General features: G+C 49.0%; 1 protein-coding gene across 4 annotated transcripts in view; it reads left to right on the top strand.

The window, feature by feature from the left end:
• LOC147092586 (NACHT, LRR and PYD domains-containing protein 3-like) overlaps nt 1–24,353 on the top strand; it is a 164,254-nt gene extending 139,901 nt beyond the window's left edge. The window contains exons 3-11 of one of the 4 annotated variants that reach the window (XM_085975953.1): nt 615–786; nt 898–963; nt 10,266–12,039; nt 13,726–13,812; nt 14,164–14,334; nt 14,478–14,588; nt 14,905–14,964; nt 23,926–24,093; nt 24,266–24,353. In XM_085975953.1, the coding sequence (XP_085832079.1) occupies nt 615–786; nt 898–963; nt 10,266–12,039; nt 13,726–13,812; nt 14,164–14,334; nt 14,478–14,588; nt 14,905–14,964; nt 23,926–24,093; nt 24,266–24,353 (2,697 nt within the window). Of the gene's footprint in view, nt 1–614; nt 787–897; nt 964–10,265; nt 12,040–13,725; nt 13,813–14,163; nt 14,335–14,477; nt 14,589–14,904; nt 14,965–23,925; nt 24,094–24,265 lie in introns of those variants that run through there. The other 3 variants (XM_085975955.1, XM_085975956.1, XR_015075056.1) reach the window with 3 other exon arrangements.
• The last annotated feature ends 295 nt before the right edge of the window (nt 24,354–24,648 follow it).

The following is a 24,648-nucleotide window of genomic DNA, read 5'->3' as shown; positions in this document are numbered from 1 at the left end:
AGTACATCCTTCAAGTCTGTGAATACTAAACAATCCAGGCATTTTTCAGCACGGGATACCAATGACTTGCTGAAATTCTCCCTAATTATAGACCGAGAGGGAGGCGTCAACCAGACTGTCCGCTGAACATTTCCATCAGTCCATGTAACTGAAGTCCGATACCCCTGTTACTATTCTAGTAAATCTCCTCTGCACCCTGTCCAAGGCCTTGACAGCCTATAGCGTGTGGTGCCCAGAAATAGACACCATACTCCAGCTGAGGACTAACCATTGATTAATAAAGGATTAGTGTTGAAATTGATGAGGATGCTCGGTGATTCTCCACATTCTTCCGAGTTAAATTATAGATATTTGAAAAAAAACAACGCACAGTTGAACCAGAGGAAGATGTGTGTGGGGGCGGGGGGTGGGGGTGGGAGGAATTGTGAGAGTGCATGGGACAGAAAGCAGGCAGGCTGTGTTACCAGCAGGAAACCAACACCTTGTTTTCCTCTTCCTGCTCCACCCAGGCAGTCCTCTCGGCCAAGCACAATAAGAGGAAAATCTCTCCCAGTTCTTTTTCACTGCAGGCTCTTCGCTCCTCTCATCAATATATTCATTATTACTCTTTACAGAAAGTCACTGAGATGGTGGAGCATGGAAACTGGGCGGAGAGTTCCAAACTTCTCCTAAACCTGGTGGTAGAGAAAGGTTTTTGGGCCCGAAGGGCAATGTGGGAGTCCTTTGTGAAAATGCGCCATGTGGTACCAAAGTTGGACAAAATACTGAAAGAAATTCAGCAGCACGGTATCTTAAAATTGAACACACACACATTGCAGACAGTTCCAGATTTTAAATTACATTTTTACTAAAATAATGCGGAGAACTGATTATATCAAAATTTATTGCTTTACACAGGCGCTGATCCATTTGATTACATGAACGCTATAGAAGGTTTATCCGAAGTTCCCAGTCAACTGAAAGGTAGGTGATGGGGTGAAGCTTTTAAACAAATTATTTCGGTTTTGATTATCAGAGACTTTAACTTTGACAATTAGTTTAGAGATTTTAGAATCTGGGGAATGAAAATTTCAGGAGTGGGCAAACAGAATTCAACTTCATTTTCACTAGTCATTGATCCTGAAATGTGTCATTCAAATGTGTGGGATGAAGATACATGTTGCACCAAGTTTGGGATTATCTTTAAATTTGCAGATGTTTTCGGTACTTCAGTAGTTACATAGAAACATAGAAACATAGAAGATAGGAGCAGGAGTAGGCCATTCGGTCCCTGGAGCCTGCTCCGCCATCCAATGAGATCATGGTTGATCATCCAAATTCAATACCCTGTCCCTGCTTTCTCCCCATACCCCTTGATCCCTTTAGTCTTAAGAAATATATCCAACTCCTTCTTGAATATATTTAATGAACTGGCCTCCAGCGCCCTCTGTGGCAGAGAATTCCACAGGTTCACCACTCTCTGGGTGAAGAAATTCCTCCTCATCTCAGTCCTAAATGGCTTACCCCTTATCCTTAGACTATGAGCCCTGGTTCTGGACTCACCTGCCATCGGAAACATCCTTCATGCATCTAGTCTGTCCAGGCATGACAGAATTTTATAGGTTTCGAGGAGATCCCTCCACAATCTTCTAAACTCCAGTGAGTATAAGCCCAATCGACACAATCTCTCCTCATACGTCAATCGGGCCATCCCAGGTATCAGCCTGGTGAATCTTTGCTGCACTCCTTCCATGGCAAGAACGTCCTTCCTCAGGTAAGGCGACCAAAACTGCACGCAATACTCAACGTACGGTCTCACCAAGGCCCTGTACAACTGCAGCAAGTCATCCTTGTTCCTGTACTCGAACCCTCTTGCTACGAAGGCCAACATACCATTTGCCTTCTTAAACGCCAGCTGCACCTGTATGCTTACCTTCAGCGACTTGTGCACATGAACACCCAGGTGTCTTTTCACTTCCCCTTCTCCCAATCTATTGCCATTCAAATAATAATCTACCGTCCTGTTTTTGCCACCAAAGTGGATAACCTCACATTTATCCACATTATAGTGCATTTGCCATGTTTCTGCCCAATCACCCAGCCTGTCCAAATCGTACTGGATTTTCACGACATCTCCTCACAGCATACCCTCCCACCCAGCTTTGTGTCGTCTGCAAATTTGGAGATATTACATCCAATTCCCTCCTCCAGATCATTAATGTATATTGTGAACAGCTGGTGTCCTAGGACCAATCCTTGCGCTACTCCACTAGTCACTGTCTGCCACCCGGAAAATGGCCCGTTTATTCCAACACTTTGCTTTCTGTCTGCCAACCAGTTCTCTATCCAAGTCAATATCTTGCCTCCAATCCCATGTGCCTTAATTTTTCACGCTAAGCTCTTATGCGGGACCTTATTGAAAGCCTTCTGAAAGTCCAAATACAGCAGATCTACTGGTTCTCCCTTATCTATTTTACCAGTTACATCCTCAAAAAATTCCAGTACATTAGTCAAGCACGATTTACCTTTTGTAAATCCATGTTGACTTTCTCTGATCCTGTCACTGCTTTCCAAGTGCTCTGCTATTACATCTTTTATAATGGACTCTAGAATTTTCCCCACTACCGATGTCATGCTTACCGGTCTATAATTCCCCGCTTTTTCTCTACCACCATTTTTGAATAATGGGGTAACATTAGCTACCCTCCAATCCATGGGTACTGTTCCAGAGTCTATCGAGTTCTGGAAGATGACCAGTTGTTCATGTGAAATGCCTTTGCTGCCAGTGTATGTCACAGACTGGATAAAACATCAAATCCTGAATGGTCAGTCGTTCTAATACAGCGATTAATCAGCAGTGAAGATTAAATTATGGTGTTTTCCCTGGATGATTCAAATGGATGATGTACCAGTGGGTGTATTCCTTGGCCACAGGCCTAGATATTGGATCACAGACCGCCGGCTTTTCAGCTGCTTATCGGCCTACTGAGTAAAAATGGCGGGCAAGAGATGCACGCACATTTCCAGACTGAAGTGCAGCACCCGCTATATTGGTTCAGGCTTTGCTGAGATGACGGGGTGAATGGCATACAATTTAAGAGGCAATGATACTTAAATGAGGGCACTGCCCTTCCTGTTGGCCCCTTTTCCTCTTTTGTTACATCGCAACGTCTCTCAAAGGTGCTGAATCCGCCCAGCAGCACCTGGCGCAAACCGGGAGGAAGGAGTCCTCACCAGCATTATTGAAAGGAATCATGGGGAAATTACACTTTAGTAACTGAATTATGGTCACAGGCAGCAGGTTAATTTCTATGCGTTTCTTGTTGTGTTTTAATCATTCTGTAAAGGTCATGTTTTCTAAAGAGAGCAAAATGTTGCTGATGCTGCGCTGTACTTGGCTGCCTCATAGATAGTTTGACTGTGGCCATGCGTGCTCTCACAGGACTGCCTTTGGGACTGAAGGAGGAGAGGGACCAGTGAGGAGTTCAGCAGAAAACAGGAGCAGCTGCCACGAGGGGGAGCAGGAGAGGGCATGACCGAGAAGGCTCTACCCAGAGTGGGTATTCGGGGAGCATTTCTCCCATATTCGCCCAGAAAGTTGGGTCTGAGGCTTCCCGCTGGTTCAAGCCTCCGACCTCCACTTACCTAGTGCGCCGGCTGTTGAGCTGTAGGCCCGCGTGGGATTCTGATCCGGGTACTGCTCCAACTGCCACCGCACAGTGCTTGCGTATCCCAGGGGCGCAGTTCGTTTGAAGCGTCCCCTGGGATCACGTGGGCTATGGAGAGCCAATGGTAGCAGGGAATCTCTATTCATAGATTTGGCAGGAAGAGCTGTCAAATCTATGAATGCAATCCAGCCCCAAAACATCACTAAGCCTTCAAATAAATTTTTAAAAAATTACATGTTTAAAATAACTATAAATTACAAAAAAATAACTATTGTAAACAATAATTTAAATTTTTGAAAAAAATAGTTACAGTTTCTAACTGGGCTAAAAATAAACTTAACTTTCTTTAAATATTAAAAAAAAATAAACCTGTGGATAAAATGCTTTACTTTAACTTAATTCACCACTTACGTTGTTAAAAGCAAGCCTTGCGGCTGCTTTTTACAAGCATAGCTCCTAGAGACTTACCCTTCCGGAGAAAGCTGCAAAAAAAATGGAAGTTCCAGGCGTACTCACTGCCTCTCCAGAGCACGCCTTCGACCTGTGAACCCCTTCCTTTAAGGGAACGGAAGTTTTGGATTCCCACGCATAAGCACTGCATGCACAAAACCGGCAATTTCGTTGGGCCCACGCGTGAGTGATGGTCGGGGATTCCAGAACCGGGGTGATAGTCTAAGGATAAGGGGTAGGACAGTTTGGACTGAAATGAGGAGGAATTTCTTCACCCAGAGTGGTGAACCTGTGGAATTCTCTGCCACAGAGGGCGGTGGAGGCCAGTTCATTAAATATATTCAAGAAAGAGTTGGATATATTTCTTAAGGTTAAAGGGATCAAGGGATATGGGGAGAAGGCAGGGACAGGGTACTGAATTTGAATGATCAGCCATGATCTCATTGAATGGCAGAGCAGGCTCGAAAGGCCGAAGGACCTACTCCTGCTCCTATCTTCTATGTTTCTATGATTCTATGTTACCCAGCGCGTATTCACCCGTGGGGACCCGAATTTCTGCCCCATTAAGTGGAAGCTAGATGTGTAAATGAGCGAAAAGGGAAAAGAAGGATATGCTGATAGGTTGAGATGGGAGCACAGCCCTTTTCTCCTGAATTGACTGTTTGTGCTTTTTGTTGCTGTATAAAATTCTATGTAACTTCACTGAGGAGCAATATCTGAGCCACCTTAACTTCAAATGGGCTGTCACCTATTGCAGCCACAGCATCAGCCTCGCACCAGGGCATGCGCAGCACCGCCTGTGGCTATTCAGGTCACCATGGCCCTGCAATGTTTGCCATGGGTTCCTTCTATGCTATGGCAGGTGACATCAGCGAAATATCAAAGTTGCAGCCCACTGCTGCATTGGGAGTTCACTGATGCTCTCAACAGCAGGATTTTTTAATTCGATTATGGGATGTGGTCGTGTCCGTCGAGGCCAGCATTTATTACCCATCCCTAGTTGCCCTTGAAAAGGTGGGGGTGAGCCACCTTCTTGAACTGCTGCAGACTGTGTGGTGAAGTTGCTCCCACAGTGCTGTTAGGGAGGGAGTTCCAGGAATTTGATCCAGAGATGATGAAGAAACAGCGATCTATTTCTAAGTCAGGATGGTGTGTAACTTGGAGGGGAAATTGGAGAAAATGGTGTTCCCATGCATCTGCTGCCCTTGTCGTTCTAGGTGGTAGATGCCGCGGATTTGGGAGGTGTTGCCGAAGAAGCCTTGGCGAGTTGCTGCAGTACATCTTGTAGATCGTACACACTACAGCCACGGTACGCCAGTGGTGGAGGGAGTGAATCTTTAAGGTGGTAGATGGGGTGCTACTCAAGTGGGCTGCTTTGTCCTGGATGGTGTTGAACTTCTTGAGTGTTGTTGGAGCTGGACTCATCCAAGCAAGTGGAGTGTATTCCATCACACTTCTTACTTGGGCTTTGTAGATGGTGGAACGGCTTTGGGGAGTCAGGAGGTGAGACACTCGCCACAAAATATTCAGCCTCTGACCTGCTCTTATTGGCACAGTATTTATGTGGCACGTCCAGTTAAGTTTCAGGTCAATGGTGACCCCCAGGATGTTGAGGGTGGGAGATTCGGTGATGGTAATGCTGTTGAATGTCAAGTGGCAGTGGTTAGACTCTCGCTTGTTGGAGATAGTCATTGCCTGGCATTTCTGTGGTGTGAATGTTTCCTGCCACTTATCAACCTATGTGAACTTATAAACTTTCGTAGGACAATCGAAAGGCAGAGTGTTTTTAAATGGTCTGATATTGGGAAATATTTTTGAATTCAGAGGGACCTGGGTGTCCTTTTACACGAATCACTAAGTTAACATGCAGGTTTCATCAATAAATTTAATGAAGCAAATGGTATGTTAGGCTTTATTATAAACGGTTTCGAGTATAAGAGTAAAGAAGTATTACTGCCATTTTTTAGGTCCTTTGTGAGACCGCATCTGGAGTATTGTGCACAGTTTTGCTCACCTTACCTAAGGAAGGATGTACTTGCCATAGAGGGTGTGAAACGAAGGTTCACCAGACTGATTCCTGGGATGGGGTGATTGTCCTATGATGAGAGATTAAGGAGACCAGGCCTTTAATTACTAGATGTTAGAAGAATAAGAGGTGATCATCTTGAAATATATAAAATTCTTACAGGACTTGACAAGTTAGATGCAGTGGGTGTGTTTCCCCTGGCTGTTAAGTCTAGAACTAGGGGTGACAGTCTCAGAATTTGGGATCCACCATTTAGGACTGAGATGAGGAGAAATGTCTTCTCCCAGAGAGTGCTGAGCATGTGGAATTCTCTGCCACGCAGGGCAGTTGAGGCCAATTCATTAAATATATTCAAGAAGGAGTTGAATATATTTCTTGTGGCGAAAGGGATCAAGGGATATGTGGAGAAAGCAGGGACAGGGTACTGAATTTTGGTGATAAGACATGATCTCATTAAATGGTGGAGCAGGCTCGAGGGGCTGAATGGCCTACTCCTGCTCCTATCTTCTATGTTCAGCATTAGATGGGCTGAGGCGAGGACGCAGACAGGCGATGTTATGGAAGTGGAAGTAGGTATCTTGTTGATGGAGAGGATATGGGAGTGGAACGTCAGCCCAGGACCTGATCCTATGCATTGGTTACATATAGTCCCTTTCAGACTCATACAGTTGCTGTGGAGAGGGATGAAGCCCTTGGCTAAGGAACGGAGTTTGTGGCTGTAACTGATGATAATGTTCTTCCAAATATTTAATTTGAGGCCAATTTTGTTCATCCAATAATGGATGTCGGACAAGCAGGCTGACGAATCATAGACTGTGAAGGGCCCGAGAGAGATGGTGGTGAGTTACAGCTGGGTCTCGTCAGTGGAGCCTGACTTTGTGTATTCCGATGATGTCGCCACGGGGCAGCATGTACATGCAAAATAGGAGGGGTCCAAGTATAGATCCTTGGGGGACACCAAGTTTAACAGTGTGGGAGCAGAAAGTGAAGTCAATGCAGGAAATTCTCTTGCTACAATTGGATAATTAGGAAAGGAATTGAATTAAGAATTATTATTAATGTCACTAGGAATTTAAGATAAAAGTCTAAGAACATAAGAATTAAGAGCAGGAGTAGGCCCTTCAGTCTTTCGAGACTGCTGCATCATTCAATAAAAGCATGGCTGATCATTTACATCAACTCCACCCCACCCCCGCACTCTACACATATCCCTTGATTCCCTTAATAACAAACATCCATCGATCTCTGTCTTGAATATACTCAGCGACTGAGCAACCCTCTGTGGTAGAGCATTTCATAGAAACATAGAAGATAGGAGCAGGAGTAGGCCATTCGGCCCCTCGAGCCTGCTCCACCATTCAATGAGATCATGGCTGATCATCCAAATTCAGTACCCTGTTCCTGCCTTCTCTCCATATCCCTTGATCCCTTTAGCCTAAAGAAATATATCCAACTCCTTCTTGAATATATTTAATGAATTGGCCTCTACTTCCTTCTTTGGTAGAGAATTCCACAGTTTCATGACCTTTGCCTTAACCCTTATCCTTAGACTGTGACCGCTGGTTCTGGATCCCCCGCCATCGGGAACATCCTTCCTGCATCTAGTGTGTCTAGTCCCGGTGGAATTTTATAAGTTTCAATGAGATGCCCTCTCATTCTTCTAAACTCTAGCGAATAAAAGCTTATTCGACCCAATCTCTCCTCATGTGCCATTCCTGCCATCCCAGGCATCAGTCTGGTGAAACTTCGCTGCACTCTCTCCATGGCAAGAACATCCCTCCTCAGATAAGACGACCAAAACTGCACACAATACTCAAGGTATGGTCTCACCAAGGCCCTGTACAACTGCAGGAAGACATCCTTGCTCCTGTACTCGAATACTTCGCTATGAAGGCCAATATGCCATTTGCCTTCTTAACCGAGTGCTGCACCTGCATGCTTACCTTCAGCGACTGGTGCACAAGGACACCCAGGTCTCGTTGCACTTCCCCTTTTCACAATCTATTGCCATTCAGATAATAATCTGTCTTCCTGTTTTTGCTACCGAAGTGGATAACCTCGCACTTATCCACATTTGGCAGATGCATGGCAAATACAGTTTAATCATGCAACCTGTCCAAATCATACTGAATTTGCTCTGCATCCTCCTCACAGCACACACGCCCACTCAGCTTTGTGCAATCAATAGCTTTGTTATCTCCAGCCTCAATTATTCCAACACTCTAATGCTTTCCAACCACCCGTCTTTCATCCTCTGTAACATTGAGCTTCTCCTAATCTCTGATGCTCCTATCAGAACTCGCACCAAGTTGCATTCACCAATCCCCATTTGCTCCCTGATATACTTTGGATTCCATACGGCAAAACTTTGATTTAAAAAATATTATCCTTTTGTTCAAACTCCTACTTGGCCTCAACCATCCTTATCTCTAACATCCTCCAGCCTCAGAAATCTCTACACATCTCAGTTTTGTCCTCTTGCTCATCTCTAAATTTCACCCCTCCACCAAAGGGGGCATTATCCTCAGCTGCATGGGTCTGGAAATCCCTCTCTAAACCTATCCGCCTCTACTTACCGCCTTTTCACCCCTAAAATTCTACCTCTTTCACCACGCGTTTGGTCACCCAGTCTAATATCTCTTTGTTTTGCTCAGTGTTTCAATTATTTCTGCTTACGCTCCTGGAAAGGATCTTGGGACGTCTTACTAAATTAAAGGGGCTATGTCAATTCAACTTGTTGTTGTTACTCCCCATTTTACCAGAACTATGACATTAACTGTTCCCAGTGACATGCTCACTTGAACTGTAAAGAATTCCCCGAGAGCCCGCCCAAGACCTGATCAAATAATTGGGGAACATCAGTACATTGTGAGCCTGCCCCTCTCTCAGTGCTGCCCAATCAGTACAAAGTGAGCCTGTCCCTCTCTCTGTGCTGCCCAATAAGTACATTGTGTGCCTGCCCCTCTCTCAGTGCTGCCCAATCAGTACATTCTGAGCCTGTCCCTCTTTCCTTGCGCCCAATCAGTACATTGTGTGCCTGTCCCTCTCTCAGTGCTACCCAATCAATACATTGTGAGCCTGTCCCTCTCTCAGTGCTACCCAATCAATACATTGTGAGCCTGTCCCTCTCTCAGTGCTACCCAATCAGTACATTGTGAGCCTGTCCCTCTCTCAGTGCTTCCCAATCAGTACATTGTGAGCCTGTCCCTCTCTCAGTATTACTCAATCAGTACATTGTGAGCCTGCCCCTCTCTCAGTGCTGCCCAATCAGTACATTGTCAGCCTGTCCCTCTCTCAGTTCTGCCCAATCAGTACATTCTGAGACTGTCCCTCTCTCAGTGCTGACCAATCAGTACATTGTGAGTCTGTCCCTCTCTCAGTGCTGCCCAATCAGTACATTGTGAGTCTGTCCCGCTCTCAGTGCTGCCCAATCAGTACATTTTGAACCTGTCCCCCTCTCAGTGCTGCCCAATCAGTACATTGTGAGTCTGTCCCTCTCTCAGTGCTGCCCAATCAGTACATTGTGAACCTGTCCCCCTCTCAGTGCTTTCCAATCAGTACATTGTGAGCCTGTCCCTCTCTCAGTGCTGCCCAGTCAGTACATTGTGAACCAGTCCCTCTCTCATTGCTGACCAATCAGTACATAGTGAGCCTGTCCCTCTCTCAGTGCTGACCAATCAGTACATTGCGAGCCTGAGCCCCTCTCAGTGCTGTCCAGTTTCCTGTTTGCTATTTGTAGAAAAGCTTAGTACTGCTATGTGGGGGGTGGGGCGGGGGGATGGCGGGTGTTGGGGTCAATTATTTGTCCATTATAACCAGAATCACCTATGGATTTGTACTGAGATGTCAGCAGTACATTGTGCGACAGATAGTATTCACCATCAGAGGGAACATTTTATCTTCACCCACCTCGCCCTGTTAAGCAAATATTAGAATTCCCCCATAGATTTAAAACTGCTCTCAGAAATCTTCTCTTTCAAGCATAGTTCTCATTAACTCTTTCTTTCGGGATTCTAAAAGACCTCGGTTACGCTGGTGAAATACATCGTATTAAACTTTAATGAAAAGCAGAGCAATTGATCCGTGCTTCCTTTGACAATACAACTAAAATTGAAACCACTTTATGTCTGTTCTAATTGAAGATCTTCAACAGAAACACAAGGAAACACTCCGGGAACAAACTGAAACACTGAGAGTGAACACTATCCTAATAAAGGAGAAGGTTAAGATTTTCCAGCTGGTTGATCGATACGCTGAGTTAACGGTCATTTCTACTGTTCGAGATCGGACACTTGTAGAACATGAACTGCTGGCAAGAGGCCGAGATCATGAAGAGTGGAGAGAGAAACATTTCCGGAGAGAACTGGAAAAAATCCGAACTGATCAATTGTTCCAGAGCTGTTTTTCTCGGAGAGGCAGTTTGCTCCATAAAATGAAGGGGTCCTTCCGGCGATCCAATTCTGGGAGTTCAGCAGCATTGAGCGGAGACCCGGGGATTGGAAAAACAACAATGGTACAGAAGATTGTTCAAGACTGGGCCACTGGGATAATATACCCAGATTTTCAATTTGATTTCAGCTTCAAATTCCGCGATTTGAAAGCTATTAACTGTAGAATAAACCTGAGGAATCTGATACTGGATCTGTATCCTTACTTTGGGAATGTTCTGGGAGAGCTCTGGAAGAACCCAGAGGGATTGCTGTTTATATTCGATGGGTTGGATGAATTCAAGGACAGGATCGATTTTGCTGACAATTGGAGAAATACAGAACCTCAGCACATGTGCACAGATCCCGAAGACTGGTGTGAAGTGTCTGACATTGTGTACAGTTTAATACAGCACAAGCTGCTCCCAGGATGTTCAGTGCTGGTGACCAGCCGCCCCACTGCATTACATTTATTGGAAATGGCTGAGATCAGTGTTTGGGCTGAAATCCTGGGATTTGTTGGTAAAGAACAGAAGGATTATTTCAAGAAGTTTTTTGAAGATCAGACTGTGGCAGCAGCTGTTTTCAAACACGTGGAGGAGAACGAGATCCTGTACACGATGTGCTACAACCCTTCCTACTGCTGGATCCTCGGTCTGTCACTGGGTCCCTTCTTTACACAAGGAGACAGGAATCAGCAGCAAGTTCCAAAGACCATCACCCAACAATATTCCTACTATATTTATAACATACTGAAAAACCATGGCCGAGAGACTGAAAGCCCTCGTGATGTGTTACTGAAGCTTGGTGAGCTGGCCTTCACAGGAGTCTCCGAGAAGAAGATTGTGTTTAGAAATGGAGATTTGATCAAGTACAATCTGCAACCTTCCCAGTTACTGCCTGGGTTCATGATGGAACTTTTGGAGAGAGATGATTCTGCACAGAGCGTGGTGTACACATTCCCGCACCTCACCATCCAAGTGTTTGTAGCCGCACTTGCACAATACCTGACTCCAGATTCCGGGGACTTCCGGAAACACCTCAGTGAAGCCCACAGCAAGGAAGATGGTCGATTTGAGATATTCCTTCGTTTTGCTGCTGGTCTCTCCTCCCGACAGGCAGCTCGGCCCCTGGAGGAGTTTCTGGGTCCATTTCTTCATCAAACAGCCTGCCGAGTGATTGACTGGGTGAAGGAGAAGGTTGAAGGACAGATTGGAAACTTAGAGAGTGAAACTGGTAAAAGGGATCTCCTGAAAACATTCCACTACCTGTTTGATTCGCAGAATAAAGCACTGGCTCGGGCCACAGTGGAGTCTGTGAAAACACTTACATTTGTCGGATTGCATCTGACCCCGATTGACTGTGTGGTCCTGTCTCATGTCATTGGACTCTGTGATACAATAAAACACCTCAATCTACAGGACTGCTCCATTCAGTGTGAAGGACTCCAGCGGCTGGGACCCGTACTGCACAAATGCCGGGCATTGAGGTAACTGTTTATTTGTCTCTAACTGTTGGGCGAATTGTAGAACAGTCATGGATTGAGTTGCTGTTCCGTAATGAAGGGAAACAAACTGTTCAATTAAACCAGAGAGAAGCAGAAACAACACAAATATGAGCAATAATGGGGGGATCGGTTAGTAATTCCCTAGGGACTGGAGAATCTGGAATGGATCCTTATGGACAAGTGATTTTACAGTCTTTATCCGATCAGCAAGTGCTGGTCACTGAGAGTCAGATAATTTAATTGCAATAAATCATATATATTGCTATTTTCTCAATGCCTAAGATATACCCATTGAAAAGGCTCCTTCTCACTGTTACTTATGTATCAGCGCATCCCACCCTCTTCCTGAGGTGTAGGAGCAAGCGACACTCACCGGACTGTGTGCAGGAGAGGGAAGCAGAAACGCCAAAAATTCAGTAACAAAGAGTGAAACACAGTGTTCGGGCAGCGAACCGTCAGTAGCGAGCAGACCTTTCCCCGCAGGAGGTCGGTATGTTATCTCTTCAATGACACAGACCTGCAGACTCTCCAGCACATCCACCATCTCCTTGCCCAGCTGGCAGCACTTCTGCCTCTGAGTCAGAAGGTGGTGGATTCAGGCCCCATGCTGGTAATTGAGCCTGACAGTTCAGTAACATTTGGGAGCTAGATTTTTGTGTCGGGCGGTGGCGCCAAATGCGCATTAGTGGATTGGCCGCCCATTACACACAGCGCTGATATTAATTTCCATTGACTGCAACTGAACAGTATATCAGGCGCTGCCCTTAAAGGGTGGCCAATCCGATACTGCGCATTTTACACCAGTGCCCAGGATGAATTTGTAGCCCAACAGTTGCCGCTAAAAAGATTCCAATCTAACATGTTTTGGGTTATTAGCCCAGGAGTACAGACACACACCGGCCAGCGGTGGGGCCTCGCACACAGCGGGCGGACCTTGGGTAAACCGGGGGCAGCTAACCCAGGAATTCCCCATAATCAGACCCCTGTGTCTAAGGCCCCGCACAGGGAGGGAACTTCCGAAAATTCCCCAAAAACTGTCCGGCCAGTTGCACCTGAAATGAATGTAGAGCCAGTTTAATGGGGAATAAAGTGAGAGAGTCCTCTCCCCTATAACCTAGGAGCACAAGGACATTTAAAACTTGTAACGGGACAGAATAACCTCTCCTTGTTACACAAAATCATGGGGGGCGGATTTTACAGCAGCAGTTAGCGTCGTTACAAAATATAACTCACCCCATGATGTTATACAGATGAATATAATGCACAGAATATAAAGTACAGGGAATCACCGCTTTATCATTTAATTTTGGAAAAATCGCCCCTTTCCCATAAACACTCAAGGAGCAGCAGAAATGAGGGAAGTTTCCCCAAACATGAAGGGCCGGTCACTGAGCTCCAGTAGGGTAACGCTGATCATCAGGGAATGAGTCTGGACTGAGGGACAATTACAGGCTTCACACAGGCAGTACATTATTTAATAAATACATTTACTGACAGTCCCTAAATATATGGGGAGCTGGATAGAGTGAGATTCATTCCCAGTGACAGGAAAACCAAGTTATTAATTTCCTGAATTTTTTTCTTGTGTTACCTGTAATATGCGAGAGAAAAAATGTATCAGATCCAGGGTTTGATTCAGTTTGTTTGTCACTCTCTGTTTGTGTTTAGACTGGGGAACAATAAACTGGGAGATTCAAGAGTCAAACTATTATCTGCGGCTCTGAGGAACCTGGACTGTAAAATACAGGAACTGGAGTAAGTACCAGACTGTGTGAAATTGTGTTTATAATAACTGGATGTCTGACACTGTAATATTATTGTCAGTAATAGTGTTAATAAATATTTTACAGCATTTTTTATTATCAGTGTCACTGCTTTCAATAAAGATTGTACATTATTATTAGTACCAGTAATAGTGTTATTAATAAACACTGTACATTATTAATAGTATCAGTAATAGTTTTACTATTAATAACGTAGAGTGCTTATTAATATCTGTAATAGAGTTAATAATCACTCTACATTATTAATAGTATCATTAACAATATTGTTAATAAACACTGGGGATTTACTCTGATTCCTGTTATTTCTCTCTGTGATCACCAGGCTGGATGATGTCGGTCTCACACATTCTTGTGCCGAGGATCTCGCCTCCGCTCTTAGTATGAACCGATCACTGAGACTTCTGGACCTGGGTTATAATAAACTGAGAGATTCAGGACTGAAACTACTGTCTGCAGCTGTGAGGAACCCAGCCTGTAAAATACAGGAATTGGAGTAAGTGCCAGACTGTGCGAGATTGAGTTTATAATAACTGGATGTCTGACACTGAACATTATTAATAGTATCAGTAAAAATGTTAACAGTAATCACTGTAAAATTATCCTGATTCCTGATATTTTTCTGTCCCTGATCCCCAGGCTGGATAATACCGCTCTCACAGCTTCTTGTGCCAGGGATTTTGCCTCCACTCTCAGGACAAACCGATCACTGACGGATCTGAACCTGAGTAAAAATAAACTGGGAGATTCAGGAGTGAAACTGTTGTCTGCAGCTCTAAGGAACCCGGAAAGTAAAATACAATAATTTACAGTAAGTACCAGACAATGTGAGCGTGTGCTTATAATAACTGGAAGTATAACATTCAATATTATTGTTATTAGAATCAGTAATAGTGTTATTAATAAATATTGGGGATTTATTCTGATTTATGTTATTTCTCTCTCTGAACCCCAGGTTGGCTGGTGTCGGTCTTTCAGATTCTTCTGCCGCGAATCTCGCCTCCACTCTCAGTACAAACCAGTCACTGACAATTCTGGACTTCGTTTACAATAATCTGGGAGATTGAGGTGTGAAACTATTGTCTGCGGCTCTGAGGAACCCGGACTGTAAAATAAAGAAACTGTGGTAAGTACCAGACTGTGTGAGATTGTGTTTATAATAACAGGAGTTGTAACACAGTACATTATTGTGGTAAACCACTGTTTGTATTCCTGTTTGTCCTGTTTGTATTCCACTGTGTACATGCCTGGACATGCCTCGGCTGACTCCTCCCACAGGTCCTAGTATAAAGGTGACTGCTCCCCAGCCCTTAGTATCATGGACCGGTCGACCACGCGAGGCAGACCTCCATTCTGTTGTTAATAAAAGCCTTTAGTTACTCTTCTAACTCTCAGTCTTTTATGAGTAATTGATGCGCATCAATTTTATTAACAACATTTTTATAATGGAGAAGATCCTCACACCAGCATGCCTGGACTTAGATCATCGGGAGGCGGGCTCATCCACCAAGTTTACTCACTGGCTTAAGTGATTCGAAAAATTTCTGACCGCCTCCGAAGCAATCAAATCGGACGAGGACAAACTGGATGTCCTGACCTCCACAGTGAACCACCGAGTGTACTCGCTCATCCAAGACGCGACCTCGTACGCGGACGCTATCAAGCTCCTCAAGGACCAGTACACGCGCCCAGTGAACGAAGTGTACGCCAGGCACCTCCTGGGGAGTCGTAAACAACAACCTGGGGAATCGATCGTGGAATACCTTCAGGCACTGTCTGTGCTTGGCCGGGCCTGTGGTTGTAAGGATGTAAAGGCCGCCGTGTACACAGAGGAACTTATCCGGGACGCTTTTGTAGCGGGCCACAGATCCAATTACACCCGACAGCGACTGTTGGAGCAGAGTAACCTCGACCTCAACAAGGCCTCTGAACTCGCACTATCGTTGGATGCAGCCTACCAGGGCATGGATGCCTACTCCTCTGCACCGTGGACGCCGCGGGGAATGACAGCCTGGGACACGGTAGGACCGCCTCATAGCGCCGTGCCACCCCAGCCACACCCCAACAACGGCCCAACTACCGCAGCAGTGTCCCAAGGCCAGACAGCAGTGCCCCAAGGCCAGAAATGCTACTTCTGTGGCCAGGCAAAACACCCCAGAGCGCGCTGCCCGGCGAAAAACGTGATCTGCTCGGGCTGCGGGAAGAAGGGACACTACGCTAGCGTCTGCAGGGCCAAAGCCAACCCGAACCCCAGCAGCGCCGCGTGTGGGCCATGCGGGCCGCCATCTTGGACCTCCCCGGCCATGTGCGAATCGCCGGTACAGCAGCCATTTTGGACGCCACCAGCCACATGGGGATCATGGACGACGCCATCTTGGATGACAGCCGGGACGCAGCAGGCCCCCGACACCACCTCATCTGATTCCCGCAGCGACACACCGACCCCTACGCTGGCATCCGTTACACTGGACCAAGCGAGACCGCACCAACTGGCCAGTTCCACAATGGACATTAAGGTAAATGGTCACGATACAATCTGCCTTTTTGACTCTGGGAGCACGGAGAGCTTCATCCACCCCGACACGGTGCGGCGTTGCTCTCTCCCAGTCCTGCCTGCGCAACAGCGAATTTCTATGGCCTCCGAGTCCCAGTCGGCGGACATCGGCGGCTACTGCGTGGTGACACTCGTAGTAGATGGGACCGTGTACGATCATTTTAAACTTCTGGTCCTGCCTGACCTCTGCGCTGCCGTCCTGCTGGGGTTAGATTTTCAGTGCCACCTTTAAAGTGTTACGATGGCGTACAGTGGACCCCTATCCCCACTCACAGTCCGCAGCCAGCAGCTTCCAAACTGCCCGCCGCGCACCAGGTACAACCTCTCCACACTCAGAGTCACCCCCCCGCAACCGTTTGCTAACCTCACCCCCGACTGTAAGCCCATCGCCACAAAGAGCAGGCGATACAGTGCCGGGGACAGGGTTTTCATTAAAACCGAAGTGGAGCGGCTCCTGAAAGAAGGGATTATTGAGGGCAGCACCAGCCCCTGGCGAGCCCAGGTTGTGGTCGTTAAGACCGGCGAGAAGCAGCGCCTGGTCATCGACTACAGCCAGACAATAAATCGCTACACCCTGCTGGACGCCTACCCACTCCCCCGTATAGCTGATATGGTCAAGCAGATCGCGCAGTACCGCTTCTTCTCGACCATTGATCTGAAATCAGCGTACCACCAGCTCCCCATCCGCCCTGAGGACCGCCAGTACACTGCCTTTGAGGCAAACGGCCGCCTCTATCACTTCCTTAGGGTTCCCTTTGGCGTCACCAACGGGGTCTCCGTCTTCCAAAGGGAGATGGACCGGATGGTAGATCAAAATGCGTTGCAGGCCACTTTCCCATATCTGGACAATGTGACCATCTGCGTCCGTGACTTGCAGGACCATGACGCAAACCTCGAAAAATTCCTCCGCACCGCCCAACTCCTAAACCTGACATATAACAAGGAGAAGTGCATATTCCGCACAAACCGCCTCGCCATCCTTGGCTGTGTTGTGGAACACGGAGTCATCGGCCCCGACCCCGACCGGATGCGTCCCCTTATGGAACTTCCACTGCCCCACTGCCTCAAGGCCCTGAAGAGGTGCCTAGGGTTTTTCTCCTATTACGCCCAGTGGGTCCCCTACTATGCGGACAAGGCCCATCCGCTGATCAAGTCCACCTCTTTTCCCTTGACGGCAGAGGCCCGCTTAGCCTTCCACCGTATCAAGGAGGACATTGCCAAAGCCACCATGCACGCAGTGGACGAATCCATCCCCTTCCAGGTGGAAAGCGACGCGTCTGACTTTGCCCTGGCCGCTAGCCTCAATCAGGCGGGGAGACCCGTGGCCCTCTTTTCACGAACCCTCCAAGGCCCGGAGACCAGACACTCCGCTGTTGAGAAGGAGGCCCAGGCGATTGTGGAGGCTGTGCGTCATTGGAGGCACTACCTGGCCGGAAAACGATTTACCCTGCTCACTGACCAGCGTTCAGTTGCTTTCATGTTTAACAACAAGCAGAGGGGCAAAATCAAAAATGTCAAGATCTTGAGGTGGAGAATCGAACTTTCCACCTACAACTACGAGATCTTGTACCGGCCCGGGAAGCTAAATGAACCCCCGGATGCGCTATCGCATGGCACCTGCGCCAGCGCGCAGATCGATAGACTGCGGGCCCTCCACAATGACCTCTGCCACCCGGGGGTCACCAGGTTCTTCCACTTCATCAAGGCCCGCAACCTGCCTTACTCTATTGAGGAGGTCAGGACCATGACCAGGAACTGCCAAGTCTGCGCTGAGTGCAAACCGCACTTTTATAGACCAGACAGGGCCCACCTGATAAAAGCCACTCGCCCCTTCGAGCGCCTGAGCGTCGATTTTAAAGGGCCTCTCCCCTCCTCCGACCGCAATGTGTACTTCCTCAATATTATTAATGAGTACTCCCGTTTCCCGTTCGCCTTCCCCTGCCCGGACATGACCAGTGCCACGGTCATTAAATGTCTGAACAGCCTCTTCACCCTGTTCGGCTTCCCCAGCTATATCCATAGCGACCGGGGCTCATCGTTTATGAGCGACGAACTCCGTCAGTACCTGCTAACTAGGGGTATTGCCACAAGCAGGACCACCAGTTACAACCCCCGGGGGAACGGACAGGTGGAAAGAGAAAATGCGACAGTTTGGAAGGCCGTCCTGCTAGCCTTAAAGTCTAGGGGCCTTCCAACCTCCCGCTGGCAGGATGTGCTCCCCGATGCGCTCCACTCTATTCGGTCGCTGCTCTGCACTGCCACTAACGCCACCCCTCATGAGAAAATGTTTGTCTTCGCAAGGAAGTCCACATCGGGGACATCGCTACCGCCATGGCTGACGTCCCCAGGGCCGGTCCTACTGAGAAGACACGTGAGGACCCATAAAACGGACCCCCTGGTCGAGAGGGTCGACCTCCTCCACGCCAACCCCCAGTATGCTTACATCGCATATCCGGACGGGCGGGAGGACACAGTCTCCATAAGAGACCTTGCACCCTCGGGGGCCGCAGTAACCCACTACCCACTACCACCCCCCCCACGATCCGATATCCAGCCCCAGCAGACGGCAGGCCTGGGCCCCGCGACCCGCTCGACATCTACGAGGACGACACGCCTGTGCCACAGCCTATGCTGGACTCGACGCCGGAAACTTCACTACCCCTGCCGTCGCCACGCAGATCACAGCGGCAGACAAGACCACCGGAGAGACTCCAATACACTAACTTTTAATACACTTCACCCCGCCGGACTCAATTTTAAACAAGGGGTGAATGTGGTAAACCACTGTTTGTATTCCTGTTTGTCCTGTTTGTATTCCACTGTGTACATGCCTGGACATGCCTCGGCTGACTCCTCCCACAGGTCCTAGTATAAAGGTGACTGCTCCCCAGCCCTTAGTATCATGGACCGGTCGACCACGCGAGGCAGACCTCCATTCTGTTGTTAATAAAAGCCTTCAGTTACTCTTCTAACTCTCAGTCTTTTATGAGTAATTGATAGCGCATCAATTATCAATAGTACCAGTAATAGTGTTACTAATAAACACATGGGCCTAGAAATTCAGTTGGGCGCGGCAGCCGTTAGCGCCTTAGGAGGAGTAGATTTCGAGCGCTAGGCGCTTAGCGGCCGGGCGCAGTGCGATTTGCGCCTCGCCCCAACTTCAGTACACATTTAGCGCTGGCGCAAAGTCTTAGCGCACATCATGACGTCATTTGCTAGTGCAACGCCTTTTGTGCACCCCGAACCGGAACTTCACTCGCGCCGGCCCATTGTGCGCCGGGCGGCCCGAGCGACTGTGAAGTGGAACGGTACACAGCCCAGCTGGGCCGCGGGAAGCGCAAATTAAAGGGCACTTACCCTGCAATATAAAGGCCAGCCATTTTGCAGCATTCACTCTTGTGCAACGGTTTTTTGGACAGAGACCAAGGAGGAAAGTATACTGGTTTGGACCAACACTTGGACAGGTATTTTTGGCTCAGGCCAGAGCTTACCAATTATCTTTGCCTTCATTCAGAGCTCAGTGTTTGCCAGCATATAATGGGGGCTGCATTGGGTGGCAACGCTGAATTTCAGCCTTATGACAGAAGGGCTTACAGACACCGTGAGAGAGTGGCAGCCCTGGCTTGACGCAGAGGGGGCAACAGGCGTCGCCAACTGAGGCCTTACCCACGCAGGGTATACCGCCAGCAGACCTCCTATCTGACCATGTCTGCCGCGATGTGTGTTAGGAGGCTGCGATTCTGAAGGGAGGTGGTTGCAGACATCTGCCGGCTGCTTCAGAGAGATCTGCAGCCACAGCTGATGCGCAGGACGTCTCTGTCGGTGGCAGTGAATGTGATGGTGTTTCTCAACTTCTATGCCACCGGCTCCTTCCAATCCACTACTGGGGACATCGCTAACATCTCCCAGTTCGCCGTGCATTGCTGCATCTGCCAGGTGACCGAAGCCCTTATCAGAAGGAGACATCAATTCATCTCCTTCCCCATGACCCTGGACAAGCAGCAGCAGCGTGCAGTGGGGTTTGCAAGAAAAGCGGGCTTCCCCATGGTGCAGGGCGCCATTGACTGCACGCATGTGGCTTTGCGGGCACCTCTTGAGCATGCCGAGGATTACCGCAACCGGAAGGTCTACCATTCCCTCAATGTACAGCTGGTGTGTGACCACAGGCAGCGCATCCTAGCTGTCAATGCCCGCTTTCCAGGCAGCAGCCACGATGCCTTTATTCTGCGACAGACAACTGTGGCTGACATGTTCCAGGCACAGCCTCCCCCAAGAGGATGGCTTCTCGGGGACAAAGGCTATCCTTTGTGTACCTGGCTCATGACCCTGTTCTGCGCACCCACGACCCCTGCTGAAGAGGCATACAACGAGAGCCATCAAGCGATGAGGAACCTCATAGAACAAACAATCGGCGTGCTCAAGCAACGGTTCCGCTTTCTCGATCGCTCCGGGGGAGCCCTCCAGTATTGGCAGGATCGAGTCTCCCAATTCGTCGTCGTTTGCTGCATGCTGCACAACCTGGCTATCCGCAGGACTCAGGCACTGCCACCTCATGTTGGACCACCACCTCAGGAGGAGGAGCAGGAGGAGCAGGAGGATGACGTGGACGAGGAGTACCAGCCCAGGAGGGAGGCACAAGGTCCAAGGGCCGCCCGTCGGTGGCTTATTGAACGTCACTTCTAGGCCCCCTCTCAGGGAATGGCTTGTGCCAATGATAGAACATGATTGCAGCCGCTCCGCAAGCTCTCAGCCGGTTAAGGCAACAAACACTTCAAAGATCAAACATGGACAATGTGAATAAATAAAATGGTTTATTGTACAAACTCTGGGCCCTTCCCACTTGTAAACCAAAAACAGACGAAACCCCCAAAAAACACTCAAACACATTACTCGCTCCCACAACCTGGAGAGGATTAACAAAATAGGGCAACTAAAATGGCCGTCATTCTCGGCCTTCGTCAAAAACAAACATCACATCATCGGCCTTCAAAAAACAAACATCCAATTCTCGGCCTCAAGAAACAAACACAAATGGCCACACATTCGACTATTTGGCCCGCTAGGGTGATGCCTTGGCCATCTTTGGCTGTCCCCTGCCCGCCCTGCTGCTCCACCTCAAATTAAGTCCATTGGCTGCTGCAAGGCTGGGGGCAGGCTCCTGAGGGGCACATGTCGTGACGGCAGATGCCCTTGGGGGTTGGCCTAGTCGAGGTCTGGCCGTTGAGCGGGCGGCTGTTGATTGCTGCAGCTGTGGCTGGCCAGCATCAGTCGCTGCAGCAGCTCCTGGCAGCTCCACTGGGGGACTGGCAGTGGCGGCTGGAGGAATGGCGGCAAGCTGGCGGTGGCAGGGGCTCGCTGGTCGCCTGAGACACTGGCACTCGCCCGGGCCAGCACTGCAGCATGTGCACCAATCTGCCGAGGGACAGACCGCTCTGCTGCTGCAGCGCGCCGGGTGCCCTGGCGATGCCTGGCTGACAGAGCGAGTGTGGCAGCAGTGAGTGCCCGTGTTGACCTGTTCACTGACTGCATCAGAGCAGCCAGTGACTGGACGGCACCACTGATCACCTGGCCAGTCGCTGAGAGAGCTGCCCCGAATTCCGCCCGACTCGCTGCCTGATCTGCCCGGAATTCCACCCTACTGGTGGCCTGTGAGGGACCGAAATCGGCCACACTCCGAGAGAGGGAATCGATGGACTCAGGCAACCGTGCCACTGCCGCCATGAGCTCCGTGTGCCGGCGCTCCGAGTCCACGGACAAGTCTTCGAGGCGTTCCATCTCCTCGGCGAAGAGCATCTCCTGACTGGAGGCCGGACTCTCCCTCTGGGGAGAAGGCCGCCGAGCTGGCCGACACTTCCTGCATTGCTGGAGGCTGCTGGGCCCAGCAATTGGACTCCCCTCTGATGCTTCCCCTCTCCCGCCTTTCTGCAGCCCACAGGTCCCAGGAGCTCCCCTCCCCTTCGACACATCCGCCACGCTGCCCTCCAGGGAAGACATGTCCCCTACATTGGCCTGGGTGGCCGCGGCTGAGGGTTCCCCTGATGGGCCGCCTTCCTCTTGCTCCTCCTCCTGCTCCTCTTCGGAGGGTCTGTCACTGGCAAGTTCAGGGACCTCCTCTTCACCATCTGAAAGCAGGAAGGCACAAGAGTAGCTTTAGAGTGGGGAGAGGGCGTCAGTGCGGGATGCATGAGTGGTGGCATTCAGCGCATTCGTCGGACAGTGGCAAAGGATGTAGATCTGATGCGCAAGTGGGACGAGAGAGGTGCAAAAGGTGATGTCCTTACCATTGCTGCCCAGAACAGGGTCGGCATCTCCACATGCAACGGGCCCAATCACCCGGCCACCCATGAGGCACTCCACGTGATGTTGCAGGTCGGTGAGTGGCTGGATATGGGGTCGGCCTCCCCCGGTCGCAGTCCGGCTCTTGCGATTATTCGCCAGCTTGGCCTGCAAGAGAAAGGACGGCCTCTAAGTACAGTGTGTCGCCGTGATCTTGTGTGCACTGCCTCCCATGGTGGAATAGCTTGGCCAGTGTGTCACCATGATCTGGTGTGCCCTGCGTCCCATGGTGGAATAGCCTGGGAGTTTGTCTCCATGATCTGGTGTGCACTGACTCCCATGGTGGAATAGCCTGGCCAGTGTGTCGCCATCATCTGGTGTGCACTGCCTCCCATGGTGGAATAGCCTGGCCAGTGTGTCGCCATGATCTGGTGTGCAATGCCTCCCATGGTGGAATAGCTTGGCCAGTGTGTTAAGTGCAGAATGTGCAATTGTTGCTCATGCCTGTCCCATAGCTGCTGGATGAAGGCTGGCCATTAGAGCTTTCAGGTCCCTTTGCCCATAATGTGAGGCGCACATGCAAGGATGAGGAGGTCACTGGAAAGGGTACTCACTCTGACAATGCGTGTGAGGTCATTTAACTTTTTGCGGCATTGGGCACCGCTCCTGGGGACGTCGCTGTTGGCTGACAGCTTGGTGGCGACATGCCTCCAGGCTCTCCTGTAGACGCAGACCGTCGCCTTCTTGCCATTGTCCGGGTACAAAACATGGTGCCTCTTCTCCACAGCAGCTATCAGCACACTCAGATCACGCTCTGAGAAGCGCTGTGCACATTCACGGGCCTTCTCCATGTCTTCAGGCGCTATTTGAGTCCAGCAGCAGTGTTCAGGCCTAGCTGGAGGGCTCCACTATCCAGGGCGTGGCAACCAACACAGTCGACCCTTCCCCCTTAAGAGCTGGCTGGCGCCAGGGTGTCTGCTGTCAATCATGAGATGGCCGCACCTGCGCTGCGCCCGGCCTCGGCGCTATCGATCACCACCTCCGGCTTAGCGCCCAAAGAGAGGCGTCCAGCAGCAGTTTTAGCGCTCGCCCGAACTCCTAGGGCGAAGCTAATGAATATCGGAAAAGTGGCATCGATTTGGTGGCGGCCGCAAACTTTAGCGGACGCCCCACTTTAGCGCCCCAAAAGTGGCGTCAATGAATTTCTAGGCCATGGGATTTACCCAGATTTCTGTCATTCCTCTCTCTGATCCCCAGGCTGGATGTTGTCGGTCTCACAGTTTCGTGTGCCGAGCATCTCGTCTCCGCTCTCAGTACAAACCAGTCACTGACACACCTGAACTTGGGATTAAACTCCTTTACAGAACGATCTGTCCCTGCTCTCCGCCGCCTCATACTGACCTGCAGGAGTCTGGAGTGGATTCGGTGAGTGCTTGTGTTAATGTTTAATGTAAGAAATAACATATAAATTGGATTCAGTAATATTTATGGGTAATATTTGTCTGTAATTAATATTTGAATATTAACCTCCGTCTACCCGTTAATTACACTGTTGTTTAATCTGTTTATTTCCTGTTTAAACTTAAACCTCTTTCAGGTTGAAGGGGACTCAATTCAATTCAACCAGAAAGAATCAGTTGAAGTCTCTGCAGGATACAAGAAGTGGACTGAGTGTGGGAGTGTGAAGAATTCGAATCATAAACGTTACTGATCTCATTATAGGATCATTTTCGGCCGATTTTGTGTCCCTCCCCTTTAAACTTTTCTGCCTCTCACCTTTTAGTCAGGCTTGGGCTGATAAGTGGCAGGTAACATTCACGTCACAGAAGTGGCAGGCAATGACTATTTCCAATAGGAGACAGTCTAGCCACCGCCCCTTAACTTTCAATGGGATTACCATCGCTGAATCTCCCAATCTCAACATTCTGGCAGTTACCATTGACCAGAAACTTAATTAGACCAGCCACATCAATACTGTGG

This window comes from Somniosus microcephalus, unplaced genomic scaffold (genome assembly GCF_052327205.1).
Source record: "Somniosus microcephalus isolate GS21.2 unplaced genomic scaffold, FLI_Smic_1.0 unresolved_chr2, whole genome shotgun sequence".
Taxonomy (NCBI): domain Eukaryota; kingdom Metazoa; phylum Chordata; class Chondrichthyes; order Squaliformes; family Somniosidae; genus Somniosus; species Somniosus microcephalus.
This window is presented reverse-complemented; position numbering and strand designations above follow the sequence as displayed.